Source organism: Podarcis muralis, chromosome 3, assembly GCF_964188315.1.
Source record: "Podarcis muralis chromosome 3, rPodMur119.hap1.1, whole genome shotgun sequence".
Lineage (NCBI taxonomy): Eukaryota > Metazoa > Chordata > Lepidosauria > Squamata > Lacertidae > Podarcis > Podarcis muralis.
The window spans coordinates 36,124,283-36,139,608 of record NC_135657.1 but is presented as its reverse complement, the minus strand read 5'-3'; the positions used below and the strand labels follow the sequence as shown (position 1 = coordinate 36,139,608).

General features: G+C 42.7%; 1 protein-coding gene across 4 annotated transcripts in view; it reads left to right on the top strand.

Moving 5' to 3' along the window:
- Positions 1 to 15,326, top strand: part of DAAM2 (dishevelled associated activator of morphogenesis 2) — a 228,822-nt gene that overhangs the window by 149,125 nt on the left and 64,371 nt on the right. For all 4 annotated transcript variants that reach the window (XM_077925643.1, XM_077925642.1, XM_077925644.1 and 1 more), the window contains 3 exons: positions 7,212 to 7,545; positions 14,172 to 14,282; positions 14,526 to 14,629. In XM_077925643.1, coding sequence (XP_077781769.1) covers positions 7,212 to 7,545; positions 14,172 to 14,282; positions 14,526 to 14,629 — 549 coding nt within the window. The remainder of the gene's footprint in view (positions 1 to 7,211; positions 7,546 to 14,171; positions 14,283 to 14,525; positions 14,630 to 15,326) is intronic.

Sequence of the window (15,326 nt, the reverse complement as noted above, 5' to 3'; positions counted from 1 at the left end):
AAATGAATGAACTCATGTTACTCATGCCTATTAATTTCAGTGGGTCTCCTTTGAGCATGACAAACATTGGATGCAGCCTTTTATATACATTTTTGGGTGTATAATTTTGCATCGTATTAGCTGGGATTGTTTTTTTATCCCAACAAATGCACGAGGGGCTTGGGTATAAATGAGCACTTGATGCAAGAGGCATTCTGATGTGAGCAAAACTTGATAATGTGGCAACTACCAAATTCCTTATATATTAAAAGGGTTTAATACTCCATCCAACCTTCGGATAACCTGCTCTACTGCTTCTCCCCTTACTTCATACATATTCCTTTTCTTCGTATTGCTTAATCTCCAATTCAAGGCACCTGGGCCAACAGCAGTCACGGACTAAGTTTCTCCCTGTCAATATTCTAGTAGTTTGCAAATCACACTTTGTGAAACTCTGTGCCTAGAATTACCAGCAAAACTTGGGGAATTATATTCTCTTCTTTACAGGCTTCTTCTCTCCAGACAGGGAAATATATTTATATAGGTATATTTGCAATCGTATTGCATTCTTGGCAGTTATTCTAAATGGTGAACATGCTCCCTTTTTGGGGGGCGATTAGTGGGTGGGCTCCCTGTCTTCCCTGATCAAGTGCAGACTTCATTCATATTTGATAGGATTGTAAAGTGATAAAGGAACAGGCTAATCCAAAGGTTTACTAAATTAATGGGCGTAAAATATAATACAATCTGTTTGCAATCTTGTTAGGCTGCAGTAACTAATGAAGTGCTGTTAAAATCAGCTTAGCAACAACCTGGAAGCTATCCCAATTGTCTGGTATAATAAAGGAAAAAATGGTAATTAGGGGTATAACCATGTTTGCTAAGATGGAAGGAGCATAATATTATTTATGTAAGCAAAACAGTTGTAAAAGAAAGGTGGACAGGCAGAAGCTACATCACAGGATAACAACAACAACAACAACAATTTACTTATATCCTGCCCATCTGACTGGGTTTCCCTAGCCACTCTGGGCAGCTCCCAACAAAAATTAAAAGCACAATAAAACGTCAAACATTAAAAACTTCCCTAAACAGGACTGCCTTCAAATATCTTTTAAAAGTAAGATAGTTGCTTATTTCCTTGACATCTGGTGGGACGGCGTTCCACAGGGCGGGCGCCATTACTGAGAAGGCCCTCTGCCTGGTTCCCTGTAACCTCACTTCTCGCAGGGAGGGAGCATAGAAAGAAGACATTGGTCTATCTAGCTCAGTATTCTCTCCCCTGATTGGCTGCAGCTCTCCAGGGCAGTGTTTCCCAAATGTTTTTGGGCAACGGCACACCTGTTTACTGAAAAAAAATCTCGCGGCACACCACCATTAAAGCCCCGCCCCGTGACGTCAGCGCGCAGCGTCACGCCGGGAGGGACGCACAAAAGTGAAAGTTTTTTCCCTCCCCCTTGCTGGGGAACCTCCAAGCTTTGGGGGTGGGAGGAGGCAGCAGAGCGAGGGACTGAGGGACGGCGGCAACTGAGGCGGCGGCGGCTGAGGCAGAGCTGGGAAGGGGGTTTCCAGGGGACACGGCAGCTCCTCGAAAGGCTTCTCTCAGCTGCGCTCAATCCGCCTCGGAGAGGATTTCCCCTCCGGTCCCATGCGTTCGTTTGGGGCATCGCTCCGGCTGCTCCCTCTCCCGCCGCGCAGGAGCGATGCCTCTCTCTGGCTTTCCCTCCGCGCAGGCTGAGGGAGGGAGGGAGGGGCGCGTGTGACCCGTCTCTGCTGGGAGACCAAACCCAGCGAGGCAGAGTCGCGCGGAGGCGCCCAGGCAGCGCTTCCGGATGCGAGGAGGAGCGCCAGGCAACAGCAGGAGGCGCGGCCTCTCCTCGCCGCCGCCGCCCCGCCTCTCGCCGCCCGACTCGCCCGCCTCCCTCCAGGCATCTCGCGGCACACGAGGCAACGTCTCACGGCACACTCGTGTGCCGCGGAACACCGGTTGGGAAACACTGCTCCAGGGTATCAAACAGGAGACGATTCCAGCCCTGCCTGAAGATGGTGGGGATTGAATTTGGGACCTTCAAGATGCTACAGCACTACCCTTGTTGCTTGTTATTATTTAATATTAATAAGATTTTTCATTTGTAACCAATGGTGCCTAATGGCTATTAGTCAGCTGCTGCTTTTCGCATCATGCTCAAAAGAGACGAAAAATGTTCCCGCTTGGTTGTTATAGTAAGCATAGGGTCATCTCACCTCCACAACCTCCATTCACCATGATACTCTATCACTCCCGGAAAGTCTATTTATTATTTATTTAATTTTTTAGAGACAGGCTCCTCTTTGTGAAATCTGTGGGAGTGGGGTATGGGAATTCTCCACTCAACTACAGCTCCCCCCCCCCCAGCATTATATTGGCTGGCTACTCCCGACAGCAGGCATTTATTTCCTCTGTTTATAACAGCCCTAATGAGTGTCAGCACCAGCACCCACAAACTGTCACATAAAGTCTTTGCTCTTAAATCGCTGGCTACAACCCGAAGTACTTCTCCCCCCGCTTCTCCTTCGTAGCTATAGCCAAGCTAAATTTTGAGTTAAGTCCCCACGTCTCAACTAATTTCCAGTGACTCAATGTGTAAGTTGCCAAGTGGGCTGTGTGCCAGTGACTGATGACTGAGCCAGTTCCCTCTTTAATGGGAAGGCTGCAATGGAGGGACCCGTGGCCGTATCAGATCCCATTCGTGAGCTGCTTCGTACAGAGGCCATCAAAATACTAGGCTTGGAATTGAAGAAGAAAGCTTGCTGTTTAGAGTCCCTTCAGTGCTTCCTTGATAGTAGCACTGTATACTTAGAAGCTGCAAAGTTACCCAGCTGATGGAATCTGGGGTACCAACAGCAGTGTCTGGATCAGGGTGGGGGGAGACTTGGGATCTTCCAGACATTGTCATCGGCCCCAGACAGCAATGGCTATTGGTCAGGAGTGATGGAAGCTGAGCCATCTGAAAGGTCACAGGTTTCCTATCCCTGACCCCAATGCTCATTTTCTAACCATGCCTGTTTCATTGGTGGCTAAGCTTTGCACATCATGTTCATCTAAATCCTTGCAATAATAATTGCCAACTTTGGGTAGCGTTTATATGGCCTGCTGACTTAATTAGAATTTGGATTGTGCATCTTCTGCCAAAGAAGGCCAACCTTTGTACTGAGGAAATCTGAATTGTGTGCTTGGAATAATTGCAGCAAATCAAGCACATCTGCAGAATCTATTCTGCTTCCAAGATCTTTTGGGATTGTGGGAGCAAAAGTTAAGATGACTGGAAAGAGCATGGGATGTGTGCATCAGTGGACATGTTGAGGTTCAAAGCTCTGGAGAAATTCTGGGGGGTGATGGGAACCCTGTGGAGTTTAGTATTTCATACAGGCTGAGGTTTAGTGACAAGGGAATAAATGGACCAGGCTGCATCATATTTATTTGATGGGCATGTTCCTTCCCCACCTACTGAAGCCCTTTATTCTTTTTAAGAAGCAGACCTGGCAGTTACAGAGATGCTATGTTCATGGTACATGGTACAGCCTGGTTCAGTTTGTTACTTTTTCTTTATACTGAGAATCATAGATCCATTCTGTACTAAGATTTCTCTCTGGACGGTGAATAGGCCCTTCGGGATGTAAGTGTCATAATAGAATCAACTTTTGAGAGCAGCAGCTGAATGCATCCCTCAATTAGGACAAAAACCTAGCATACAACATAAGACACTACTGTATGTGTGCTTCAGCTTTAAGGCACAGTAACAGATTGGCCCAATTACCACATTGCTTAGGGACAAACCCACAATAAAATGAAGGAAACGATTGGAAGGATGTGAAATTTTCCTTGTGAGTTGCCGCCATAAACAACGGGGGTTATAAAAAAAAAATTTCAGGCTAGAAGCATATGGGAAAGCTGTACTGTTGCTCCTGTTAGTCATCAATAGATCTTGGAGAGGCAGAGTAAAGCGAAAAAGAAAATTTTAAAAAGCTCTGCTTGGGAACAGGCAGGACCTTGAGGGATTGCAGCGGAGCTTTCGTAAAGAAAATGGAAAGGTGTCAAGAAAGCGAGTTTCCCCACCTGTTGCCAAGAAATATTTCCACCCTCTTTTTATTTTTAAGGACAGAGGAGTTCATCCTTTATTTTGGCCGAGTTTTGCCTTGTCACACTTCTGATAACCTCTGCTCTATCTGGTTGATTAAGCCTATTCTGTTGCCAAATTCAGGAAGGGCAGAGATCCAGGATTTGTTAGTGGTGTTCTTGCCTTCTCATGTAAAGGATCTTTGCTTCAGCTAGCTTGGGAAACTTTGCTTTGCCTGCGGGTAGGGCGGGAATATCCTGCCTTCCACACAGCCTCATCCTTTACTAGCAGTGCAACTTTTCATATGGAGGCCGTGGCAGGCTTTATGTACCACTTCCGCCAGCTAGTTTTGCAGTGTGTACAGGGAAGTGGTGGCCTGTCTTTTACCCAGAACATTTTAGATTTAAAACAATTCATCCTAGTGCAGCTTTAAGGAGCAGATTAACTAGTAAACCCTGCTTCTAGGTGGGGTCTCTTGTAACTTCATACAAAACAGTTCCATGTTCTGTGCATGTAGAAAGCCAGGATATTAGGGAGAAGGTAGAACTAGAACTCCTTTTTCTGGATTTCTAGTTTTTTATGTGTGGAGTTCATTGTTTCTATTATTGAGGAACATTCAGTTATGGAAGTCTCACCTATACTCTGAAGAGGTATAACCACCAAACCCTTTTATACCACCAATCCTATAGCAATATACAGTATGTGAGAGCTAGGCTTAAGCCTACTATGCAGTGGACCAGGTGGCAGAGCAAAACTGGAGAGCATAACTTTATTTATTTGGTTTTTCAGATTAAAATTTTACAGTCACATATCTAACATACAACATCGAAACAAGATTCCAAAGAATTTCCTGGACTTCCCTCCTCCCCTTTGTGGGTCCTATTGTTAATCCTTTCCTTCTGCATCTTTTATAATAATCCAAATCTTTTACCTCTCCATTGTGTCCAAACTTCACCATTAAACTACAAGTATTATTCCTGTCCTACTAACGATTTTAACTGTTTGCAATGGGTTTTTTAGGATAAATTATAATTTCCCCCTATTCCTTATTTAAATTTCGGTATTCTTGATTTCTGATTCTTCCGGTCATTTTAGCCATTTCAACATAATCCATCAACTTGGTCTGCCATTCTTTTCTGCAAAACTGGAGTGTCAGGCAGATGTATTGGCTTTGCTTTACACTAGCCTTCTGCAGTCATCCAGATATTTTGAATGACTAAACTCCTCTCATCCTCCAGCCAACACGGCCCAGAGGTCAGGAATTACGGGAGTTATAGTCCAAAATATCTGGAGAGTACTAGGTTGGAAAAGGCTGCTCTGTGCCACAGTTAGGTCCATGGCCCCTCTCTTCTTGCTCAGGCATGCTATAGACTCCTTGTGACACCCATGCCACAAATTGGCCACACCCTGTTTAGGTCATAGAGAAAGAACATGTAGAAAGGTTCATGCCACACGCTGCATATATTGAACCTTAAAAACCAGGGCAGAAGCACAAATTCATTTAGAGGCCCAGGTAATTACCAGCACTACAGTGCAAATGCAAAGATGCTCTTTAAATGAATGAACTGCGTATTGTACACCAAACAACTTCTGCCTTTTCTGGAGAAGAGAAATGCAAGACTAGGAATGTTCCGCTTGTTGCTTAAATCAGCTGAGGCTGGAAGTGAGTCCTGTTATTCTCAACAGATGATCACATCACTGCCATTTAACACATTTCTGTGTAACTATTTGTGGTATTTGTGTTTACTCTCAAGGCTTGCCTGCATGGACCAATTTTTAAAGGTCAGGCTTAAAGAGGCACCAGACCTCATACTGAACGTATTTTGGTTTTGCCTGGTTTCTGGACGAAACCAACTGGATGAAGTTACTAAAGGGGTAGATCATAAGACAGTCATCCAATCTGGCCCAAGTTCTACACAGACTCTCAAATGTCCTTGTTGGAGCGAAGAGAGCATACCCCAGATCCCATATTACTGGTGTATATATTGTTTATATATATTATGGGAGCAAAAGCAAAGCTTATAAATAGTGTATATGTAATATGTTAAGGAGGCAATCCAAAACAATAGGATGTTATGGAGTTGTGTGATCTGCTGCTGCCAAGTCTCAAAACTGCAAATATGTGAATTAGATACAGTGCAACCCTATACAAGATGCAACCACTGTGCCAGAAGCACTGAAAATGTGTCGGCTCCATCCTTGGCTTGAAAGGCTTCATACTGCTGATTTCCATTTCAAAGGCACTTATCAATGAGTTATAATCATTTCTCTCTCTCTCTCTCTCTCTCTCTCTCTCTCTCTCTCTCTCTCTCTCAGAATTGAACTATTTGTTTTATTCATTACATGGCTAAAGCTATAAAGCAGGGATTGGGAACCTGTGGCTTTCCAGATGTTGTTGGAAGTAGCCAGCATGGCCAGTGGTTGGGGTTGATGGGAATTGTACGCCAACCACATCTGGATATCTAGAGCTTCTCTGTTGCTTATCAAAAAATGTCCACCTCTCAATTCGTAAGGGGTTTGTCCTCACTTGTTGCCAAGCACAAAGTAGTTCTTAAGCCATTCAAACCTAACCATGGACATTTTGCTTGATTGCAATGTTTGTAGTAATGAATAACACATACATCTTGGAATCCTCTGCAGCAAGCCTAGAATTAGGCTATGCAAACAGCATGTGGTAAAATTCTTCCTGGACTGCACATCTTCTCAAACTGGAGATGGGAAAACACATGAATGAATGCTTTCCCAGATAAAACAATGTGCATAGAAATTAGATGGGAAGGAAAATATTCTAGCTTAATTATTCTTCTCTGAGTTTTTCCACAAGTAGCCCCCCCCCCCCCGCTGCATGCAGGGGAATGTCCAGATACAGGACTTTGCTCAGATGCTATCAAGACCCTAACATGGTGCAGTAAAGAGGCAATTTTACTATTTGATCAGATGCTGATGTGACCTGGCCCTAATGTGCAAATATTTTATTTCATTCTTTATACTGCTGATGAAAAGGTTGCGAGGATCCTCAGGTTACACTTGTATATGTGTGGGTTTTTTCAGAGTAACATGATAAATTAGTTGTTCAGTTCTCTATTCCTACACACAGGGCCTTGATATTATTTCCCTCTTCTTGCCTCCGTTCAGGTTTGTGACGAGATTTATTGAGTTGGATGGCCTGACCTGCTTGCTGAACTTCCTGAAGAGCATGGACTATGAGACGTCCGAGAGCCGCATACACACATCCGTTATAGGGTGCATCAAGGCTCTGATGAACAACTCCCAGGGTCGGGCACACGTCCTGGCCCATCCAGAAAGCATCAATATAATCTCTCAGAGTTTACGGACTGAGAACATCAAAACCAAGATTGCTGTGCTGGAGATCCTCGGGGCGGTTTGCTTAGTGCCTGGAGGTCACAAGAAGGTTCTGCAGGCCATGCTTCACTACCAGGTTTATGCAGCAGAGAGGACAAGATTCCAGGTAAATCAAGCATTTGGAGCAAACCATTGCAGATGCTATGTTACGTTTAGAGTGGGCTCTTGATTATTTTAATGTTTATAAAGCAGAATCAGACAGAATCGGAAGACAGAAAGCTCCACCGGGAGCTTCCCCACCACAACATCACTAATTGAAACAGATACCAAGGTACTTTAGCTGTACTCATGGCCTTTCTCTGTGTACTGTCCTCTTGATATATATTTTTTCACCTAGGATTAATGTTTTAAAATCCCACAATGTGGCTACAAGCCACACAATGAGTATAGCATATAGTTAAGCACTGAAAAAGGAAGTGCCAACATGGTTGCATTCATTGATTCAGGCTGCTAGTCACGATGGCTATGCCCAGATGGGTATTAAACATAGATCTCTATCTATGCGATGTGCATCAGCTGTTTTGCACATTTGGATTGTCCCTGAAGATTCTTCTCCAAGTGAGCCATGCAGGCAAGATTACAGCTTGACTCCTGACCTGACCATTGCAAAGATTTACTGGAACTTCAGTTCTATCACAGTGTGGAATCGTGAGGCTAAATCAAGTTAAGGAACATGCTTCATCTTCTTCCCTCCCCCTATTCTATGTAAACAGGGATGCTTATGTGGCAAATATACTGCAGCATTGCTATGTAAATAGATGTAGAAACAGGGGTGCAGTTTAGTCTAGTGATTGCTCTTTGTTTTTATAAATATATTTACCTGTGCACGCACACTTGGAATACCTCATAAATAAGGAGAGTTCAGTTTTGGCTATGGTTTATAAGCAGTACTCAAAACTTGTTTTAAGGATTGCTGTTTTGTGAGTTGGGCATTAGAAGCTTAGTGGCTAAATGCCTGTGATGTTTGGAATGCAGTTGTCTCTCTGTGTGTATTTGTGTGTGTGTGTGTGTGTGTGTGTGAGAGAGAGAGAGAGAGAGAGAGAGAGAGAGAGAGAGAAAATATAATTTATTGCCTGGTAACTAATCTGAGGAAGCCTTTCTGTAACTTGTCTTTGTTTACATTGGAGGTGGCTCAGGCTGACCTTGTGTGCTTGACAGGGATTTTTGGTCGTGCATGGCCCTGACAACATTCAATCAGAGTTTAATCCTTTGTCCCAACTTGACCGGGTTGCTATGCCAAATAAACCCATATGCTCTTGTGAGCCTAACCTCACTCACATCTCTTCTCTCCCTGTGTTGTTGTATTTTTAAGGAGACTAAAACCATCTGAAAGTAATGGGGAAGGAAAGCCATTTCTTACCCAGTACAGAGAGTAGCATGACTCTCTGTACAGAGTACAGCTGGTCCTTTGATAAGTTGATGTTAATAGCTTGCAGAAGTTTTTATGAGCCTCCAGAGAGCCAACTCACTATCTCATCCATGAATGTGTGGAATGCACAAATAATTACCCGTCAAATATTTTTGGATGGGGAAAAGAAATTAAAGATGAATGTTCTCCTCTTTGTTTTCTTAAGAGCAATGAGGACGTGCTCCTGTTTGTGTGTTTTTTTCCCCTTCCTCTGATGCTTGCGTCATGCCAAAATGGTCTTTTCTGCAATGTTCCTTCCTAGAGGCCAGAGTTAAACTCAGGCAAGGTAACTTTGAATGCCTTCAACTCATCTTTCTCCCTTTGAATATTGGCATCAGAAGAGCTGGTGTCAGCTATAATAGATGCAATAATTCGAATCTTGAATATTCAGTCAAGGGATGAATTCTATCACTTTGGACTGTTTCTATCATTTTGAATGCTCATGTAGGTCTAAAGCAAGGATGGTGAACCTGTGGCTCTCCAATTGTTGCTGGTCTACAGCTCCCATTATCCCTGACCATTGGCCAATGCTGACTGGTGCTGATGGGAGCTGGAGTCCCACCCCATCTAGAGAGCCACTGGTTCCCCATCCCTGATCTAAAGTCTAACAGTTGTAGCAAAGAGAACCTTTTATTACAAGCACAATGAGGGAATAATGTTATGTCCTCCTCTGCTCAGAATGTTTTTGAGGTAAGGATTTATCCGCTGTCCATGATTTCATTCTGTTTCCTGCTGACCATATCTGTTGACTCCGTGTGATCTTGATGCTCATATTAAAAGAAGTGAAGAACAGGAGATTGTCATGTAGCTTCATAGCATCTTAGGTTTGATGCTTTTACTGTTGTTGCTGTTCAAAAGTATCTGCTTCCCTGCTCCTGGTGCTGGGTGCAATAAACCAAAAGCCCCAGCTTGTCCTGTTTTCTAAACTTCAGCAGGTGGTTCATTTCTCTCCAAAAAACAACAACACCCCATGAATTGTAGCCAAACCCAGGTTTGGACAATATAACAAGGCAAGGCTTGTGGTTAGTTGCTTCCAGCACAGCATAACTAGAAGAAGAGAAGGAATGAAGGAGGAACTCTGCTCATTTGTGTTAAACCACAGCCCATGTTTAACTATGGTTTAACATGACATGTGAACGCAGCCACTGAGTAGAACATCACTAAAACAAGTTAAAGCATTTTAAACAGAAATGAAAAGAGCATAGGGACCTACCAGAGCAATTAAAACACCAGTTGGCGCTGTGGGTTAAACCACAGAGCCTAGGACTTGCCGATCGGAAGGTCGGCGGTTTGAATCCCCATGATGGGGTGAGCTCCCGTTGCTCGGTCCCTGCTCCTGCCAACCTAGCAGTTCGAAAGCACGTCAAAGTACAAGTAGATAAATAGGTACTGCTCCGGCAGGAAGGTAAACGGCGTTTCCGTGCGCTGCTCTGGTTCACCAGAAGTGGCTTAGTCATGCTGGCCACATGACCCAGAAGCTGTATGCCGGCTCCCTTGGCCAATAAAGCAAGATGAGCACCGCAACCCCAGAGTCAGCCACAACTGGACCTAATGGTCAGGGGTCCCTTTACCTTTACTTAACATAATTGAACATCGTTAAAGGCCAGAGAAATTAATGATTTATTTTTTTTACATTTTTAAAAGCCTAAAATGTGTAGGATGGGCCTAATTCAACTTCTTTTGGGAAGGAAAACCACAACTTGGAATATTAGTTAAGTCTCGGCCCTCTGTTTTTGCTCTCTACTTTTCCTGTCTCTCTGTGATTCTGCAAGCATTCACATTATGTTTGTTCAGAAGTTATTTTCATATTCCCACTTGTTCCTTCTACCTTCATCTTTTTTTTTTTTTAATGTTAATGTTGTAGTTATGAGTTAATGTAAGGCCTCATCTGTCTAGAAGGAGAGAAAAAAACTCAAGTCCTTCCAATAATGTCAGAGGTGCAAGAGAGAAGCTCTGAGCTCTCCTCTCCTCACTCACATAATTTTAGAGTGGCAGATGTCGTTTGCGTTTGCATATGCTGAAAACTTCTGCTGAGTCCAAAGGAATAGGACTGACAACCTCTCCCACCCCCTGCCCACTCCTGTCTGTTTCTGCAGCTTGCTGAATTAGTTGCTTTTATTTGACTTGCAGTGTTTGAAGTGCTTACTCCTTTTAAAATAAAATATAATAAATAAAAAAAGAATGATGACAACTTGAAGAAATGGTCCTAGCAAATGGGAAAATATTGAATTTGGTTGAAGACCAAAATAGCTTAGGTCAGAGACAGGTTCCGATGGCGGGGAACACAAAGCTGAGTCTTGTTCTTGATTTGCCCACCAAGGAATAGAGAAGTAGCATTCACAGTTTGTAGAACAGGCTTAGAGATGAAAACCTGGAGCAGGGTGGAGGTGAAATGGACTGTGTTTCAGCTGAAGCTAGTGCATTAATGTCCCAGAACAACTCAAATCTGTTTAATAATATTAAGTCTTAAAAGACACCAGTCCAACACTAAATTAACTTTCCCCCACTGGCTTTATATGGGGGCATCATCTATCATGCATGTCTCTACTGCTTCCAGTAGCCACTCTTAGGGATACTTCTAAAATCCACTGTCTCCAGGTCTCTCCCTGGATTTTTCGAATTTCAAATAGGGATTTGGGTGATGGTAGCATAATTAGTTTGGCTCACATTTTATTGCGATCCCACCTAATTATCACTTCCCAGACCAATGTGTGAATTGAAATGCAGTTATCCTTCGAAATTCACGCTTCTCAAAATTTTGCAATTGCAGGGCACCAACATTTGCAAAATATCTATATAAGGGGAAATTGTGTGCAATAGTGTGTGTGTTAGTAAAGATATGCAGACAAATACTTTGCTAGGTGATCCCCCGCCCCCGGAAAAATATGTGTGTAGAAGCAGAGTGCTAGATAGAGTCTCCAGAGGTAAAACATGCTCCTTTGAGGATCCCATTATGGAAGTATGTGGACTCAAATTTATTGTAGGCCCCTGGCTTTCTGCTGCCCACCCCCCTGCTCTCATAACCAGTGACTGCCTTGTCCCAACTTCCAAGTTTCAAGTGTGACAGAAAAGCAACTATGGATCAGTATCAATCCTGTCCAGTAGCAAGGGGTGAATGAACTTATTAAGCAGGAAGGAAGAATCCTTACTCAGCATATCTGGTCTTTGTTGTCAAATTAGCTGACTCTATGCTAAGAGCAATTTGATTTAGTGCTTCTGTGCAGCCGGTTGATCTTTGAAGGGTGCACACTGTGAATCTGTAACAGTCTTCTGAAAGTAATGAAGGGTGAAAGTGCATGTAGAGAGGAACGGGGCTGTACTTTAAGCATCTCCATGCATACACACCCAACCACATGTGAGAAGGACTTGCCCAGTGCACAGGTTCCAGTATGTGTATAGGGAATCCATGTGATTGAGACACCCACACAATCAAGTTTCCTGGTCACATGTAGCCCCCTACTCATGGGTAGGAGGTCATGTGTTGGGATTTCTTCTCATACAACCATGCATAAGGTGCAGGGGTGTGTGTGTGTGTGTGTGTGTGTGTTTGTGTATGTGTGTGTGTGTGTGTGTGTGTGTGAGAGAGAGAGAGAGAGAGAGAGAGAGAGAGAGATGTGATATTCTGCTGAGTTACAGCCCATATCCCATCAAACATCCTGCTTTAAAAAATATTGGAGTCTGTATCATTAATTACACATTAGCTATGAAGAACAACTCTAGAAAATGGTCAAGCAGACAAATCTATAATGTCAGCAACAAGACGTCTGCAATGGTTGCGGCATAGCCTCTTGGTCTCAACTGAAGAAGAAGAAGAAGAAGAAGAAGAGTTTGGATTTGATATCCCGCCTTTCACTCCCTTTAAGGAGTCTCAAAGCGGCTAACATTCTCCTTTCCCTTCCTCCCCCACAACAAACACTCTGTGAGGTGAGTGGGACTGAGAGACTTCAAAGAAGTGTGACTGGCCCAAGGTCACCCAGCAGCTGCATGTGGAGGAGCGGAGACGCGAACCCAGTTCCCCAGATTATGAGACTACCGCTCTTAACCACTACACCACACTGGGTTCACTGTTACTAAGCCACTCCCGTGAGGAGGAGGAGGAATTGGCCTAAAGAAGAGCATCTGCTTAAACCAGCACTAATCCAATAGAAAGCAGTGATTTCTGTAGGTATGGTACTCCACCACGAGGAGCAACAATAAAAACAGATAACTTTCACAATGCAAAATTTCACTGCACTTAAGACCTTATTTTCTTTGGTAGTTTTGCCTCATGTTTCTGTCTTTCATGAAGTGAGGCATGAAGATCATGTTCAGCTCCAATGTAATGCCGTGTATAAATATTAGTGCAATTAATGAACTGAATAATTTTAGTTACAGATAGGTAGCCGTGTTGGTCTGCCATAGTCAAAACAAAAAAATTTCCTTCCAGTAGCACCTTAAAGACCAACTAAGTTAGTTCTTGGTATGAGCTTTCGTGTGCATGCACACTTCTTCAGATACCTTTTATTTTATTTTATTTTATTTTATTTGTTTTGATTAATTTTAGTTGGTTTTATCTTTCTTGGCATTGATTTATAATATGTATAGTAATCCTAAGAGTGACCCAGGGCAGCTTTTCTTGCTGATCGCTATTTAGCTTTTTATTTCCCCACCCATTATCAACAGTTGGAAAAACCATTATGGCCCCATGTGTACTATGCATTTAAAAAAGTATCATACCACTTCAAACTATCATGGTTTCCCTCAAAGAATTCTGGGACCTGTATTTCATCAATTCTGCTGAGGAGATAATTCCCAGACTTCCTTGGGAAGAGGACCTAACTGTTTGAAAATTCTAGCTCTTTGAAGGGAATGGGGCATTGTGTCCTTGATCTGTTACATTTAAATGTAGTTCTATATTGATAATTTTATAAACAAAAAGTTAACACATTGTTAGAAGAGACCTGTGGCAGGTCAAATTTGTCCCACAGGGCAGACATTCCCCATCCCTTTTTTATATTGTGGTGTTTCAAAGTTCTTGTTTTCATGTTTTGTTATAATTTGGTTTGTTGTTTTATAAGCCATCATGGGAATCCAACTGATGGCTTTAATATTCCAAGCTTCAACAAGCAAATAATGTGAAGCAGAAAATACGTTTTTGAACCATTTTAGGTTATCAAGCAGAAATGTTTGTCTTGCATTCATAAGCTTTTCTCATAGTCTCTCTTCACTCTCTTCTAAGCATTTGAACAATAACTTGCGCTCTGTGTGTTTCTGGGCAGGAGCTATAATGAAATTCAGCATTACAGTGGTAGTGTGCATTACTTTCTCCCTGCTCTTCTTTGCAGTCATTACTCAATGAGCTCGACCGGAGCCTGGGGCGATATCGAGATGAAGTGAATCTCAAAACTGCCATCATGTCCTTTATTAATGCTGTTTTGAATGCAGGTACTGGTGAGGTAAGTCTTTAACAGAGTGTGTTGCATTATGTGGGTTTGGTTTTATTATATGTATATTTTATTACTTGTAAGCCACTTTGAGCATTTCTTTTTAAAAAGTAGGGTATCTATCCCGTAGCTCAGTGGTGAAGCACGGTGGGATAGCTGATAGGAACAACAGGAACTGATGAATAGCAATTATTGGAATCAGCCTGATCCCCTCCCCTCTGATGACTTGATCTATTTTTTTCCCTTTTCCTTTAGGACAATTTGGAATTTCGATTGCACCTACGATATGAGTTTTTAATGCTGGGCATTCAACCTGTTATTGACAAGCTCAGAGGACATGAAAATGCAACGCTGGATAGGTGAGCCATATATGCTGAGAAAATATGAGGCTGTTGTGTACTCAATATCCAGTGATGGACAAATTTCCCTTGGCTTGATGTTGATAATTCACACATACACATACCGAACAAATGTATTCAGAGAGATAGCCGTGTTGGTCTGATGCAGTTGAAATAAATAAAAAAATGTCTAGTAGACCCTTAGAGACCAACTAAGTTTGTTCTGGGTATAAGCTTTCGTGTGCATGCACACTTTTTCAGATAGTGAGCAAATGTATATTCCTGTACAGGTAATTTCTGGAGTTCGGGCAACATTACTATTGATAGCTACACCTTGGATTTCACAAGCAGCAGAGTCTACTCTGAGATGTTGTATCCATATGTCATACTGATGGGAGGGTCAATCAACATGGATTGAAGGCCCACAGACTCTGTAGTGCAAAGCTTGGAATCTTAAGTGACTGGATGTGATCCCAACAAACACATGTCCAATGCACATCTACTGTAAACTCTCTGCACATTCACTTTTAAATTATCTGTATGCACACCTTAGTTCATTTCAGGGATGTTGTTTCACTGTAAATGTTGTTTGACTACAATTACCATCATCCCAACTTGCCATGCTGGCTGAAGCTGATGGGAGTTGTCAATTGTTGTCTGTTCTAACAGCTTCTCGGTAGGTCCCACTCCCAATTCCCATTATGTATTTATCATTTAT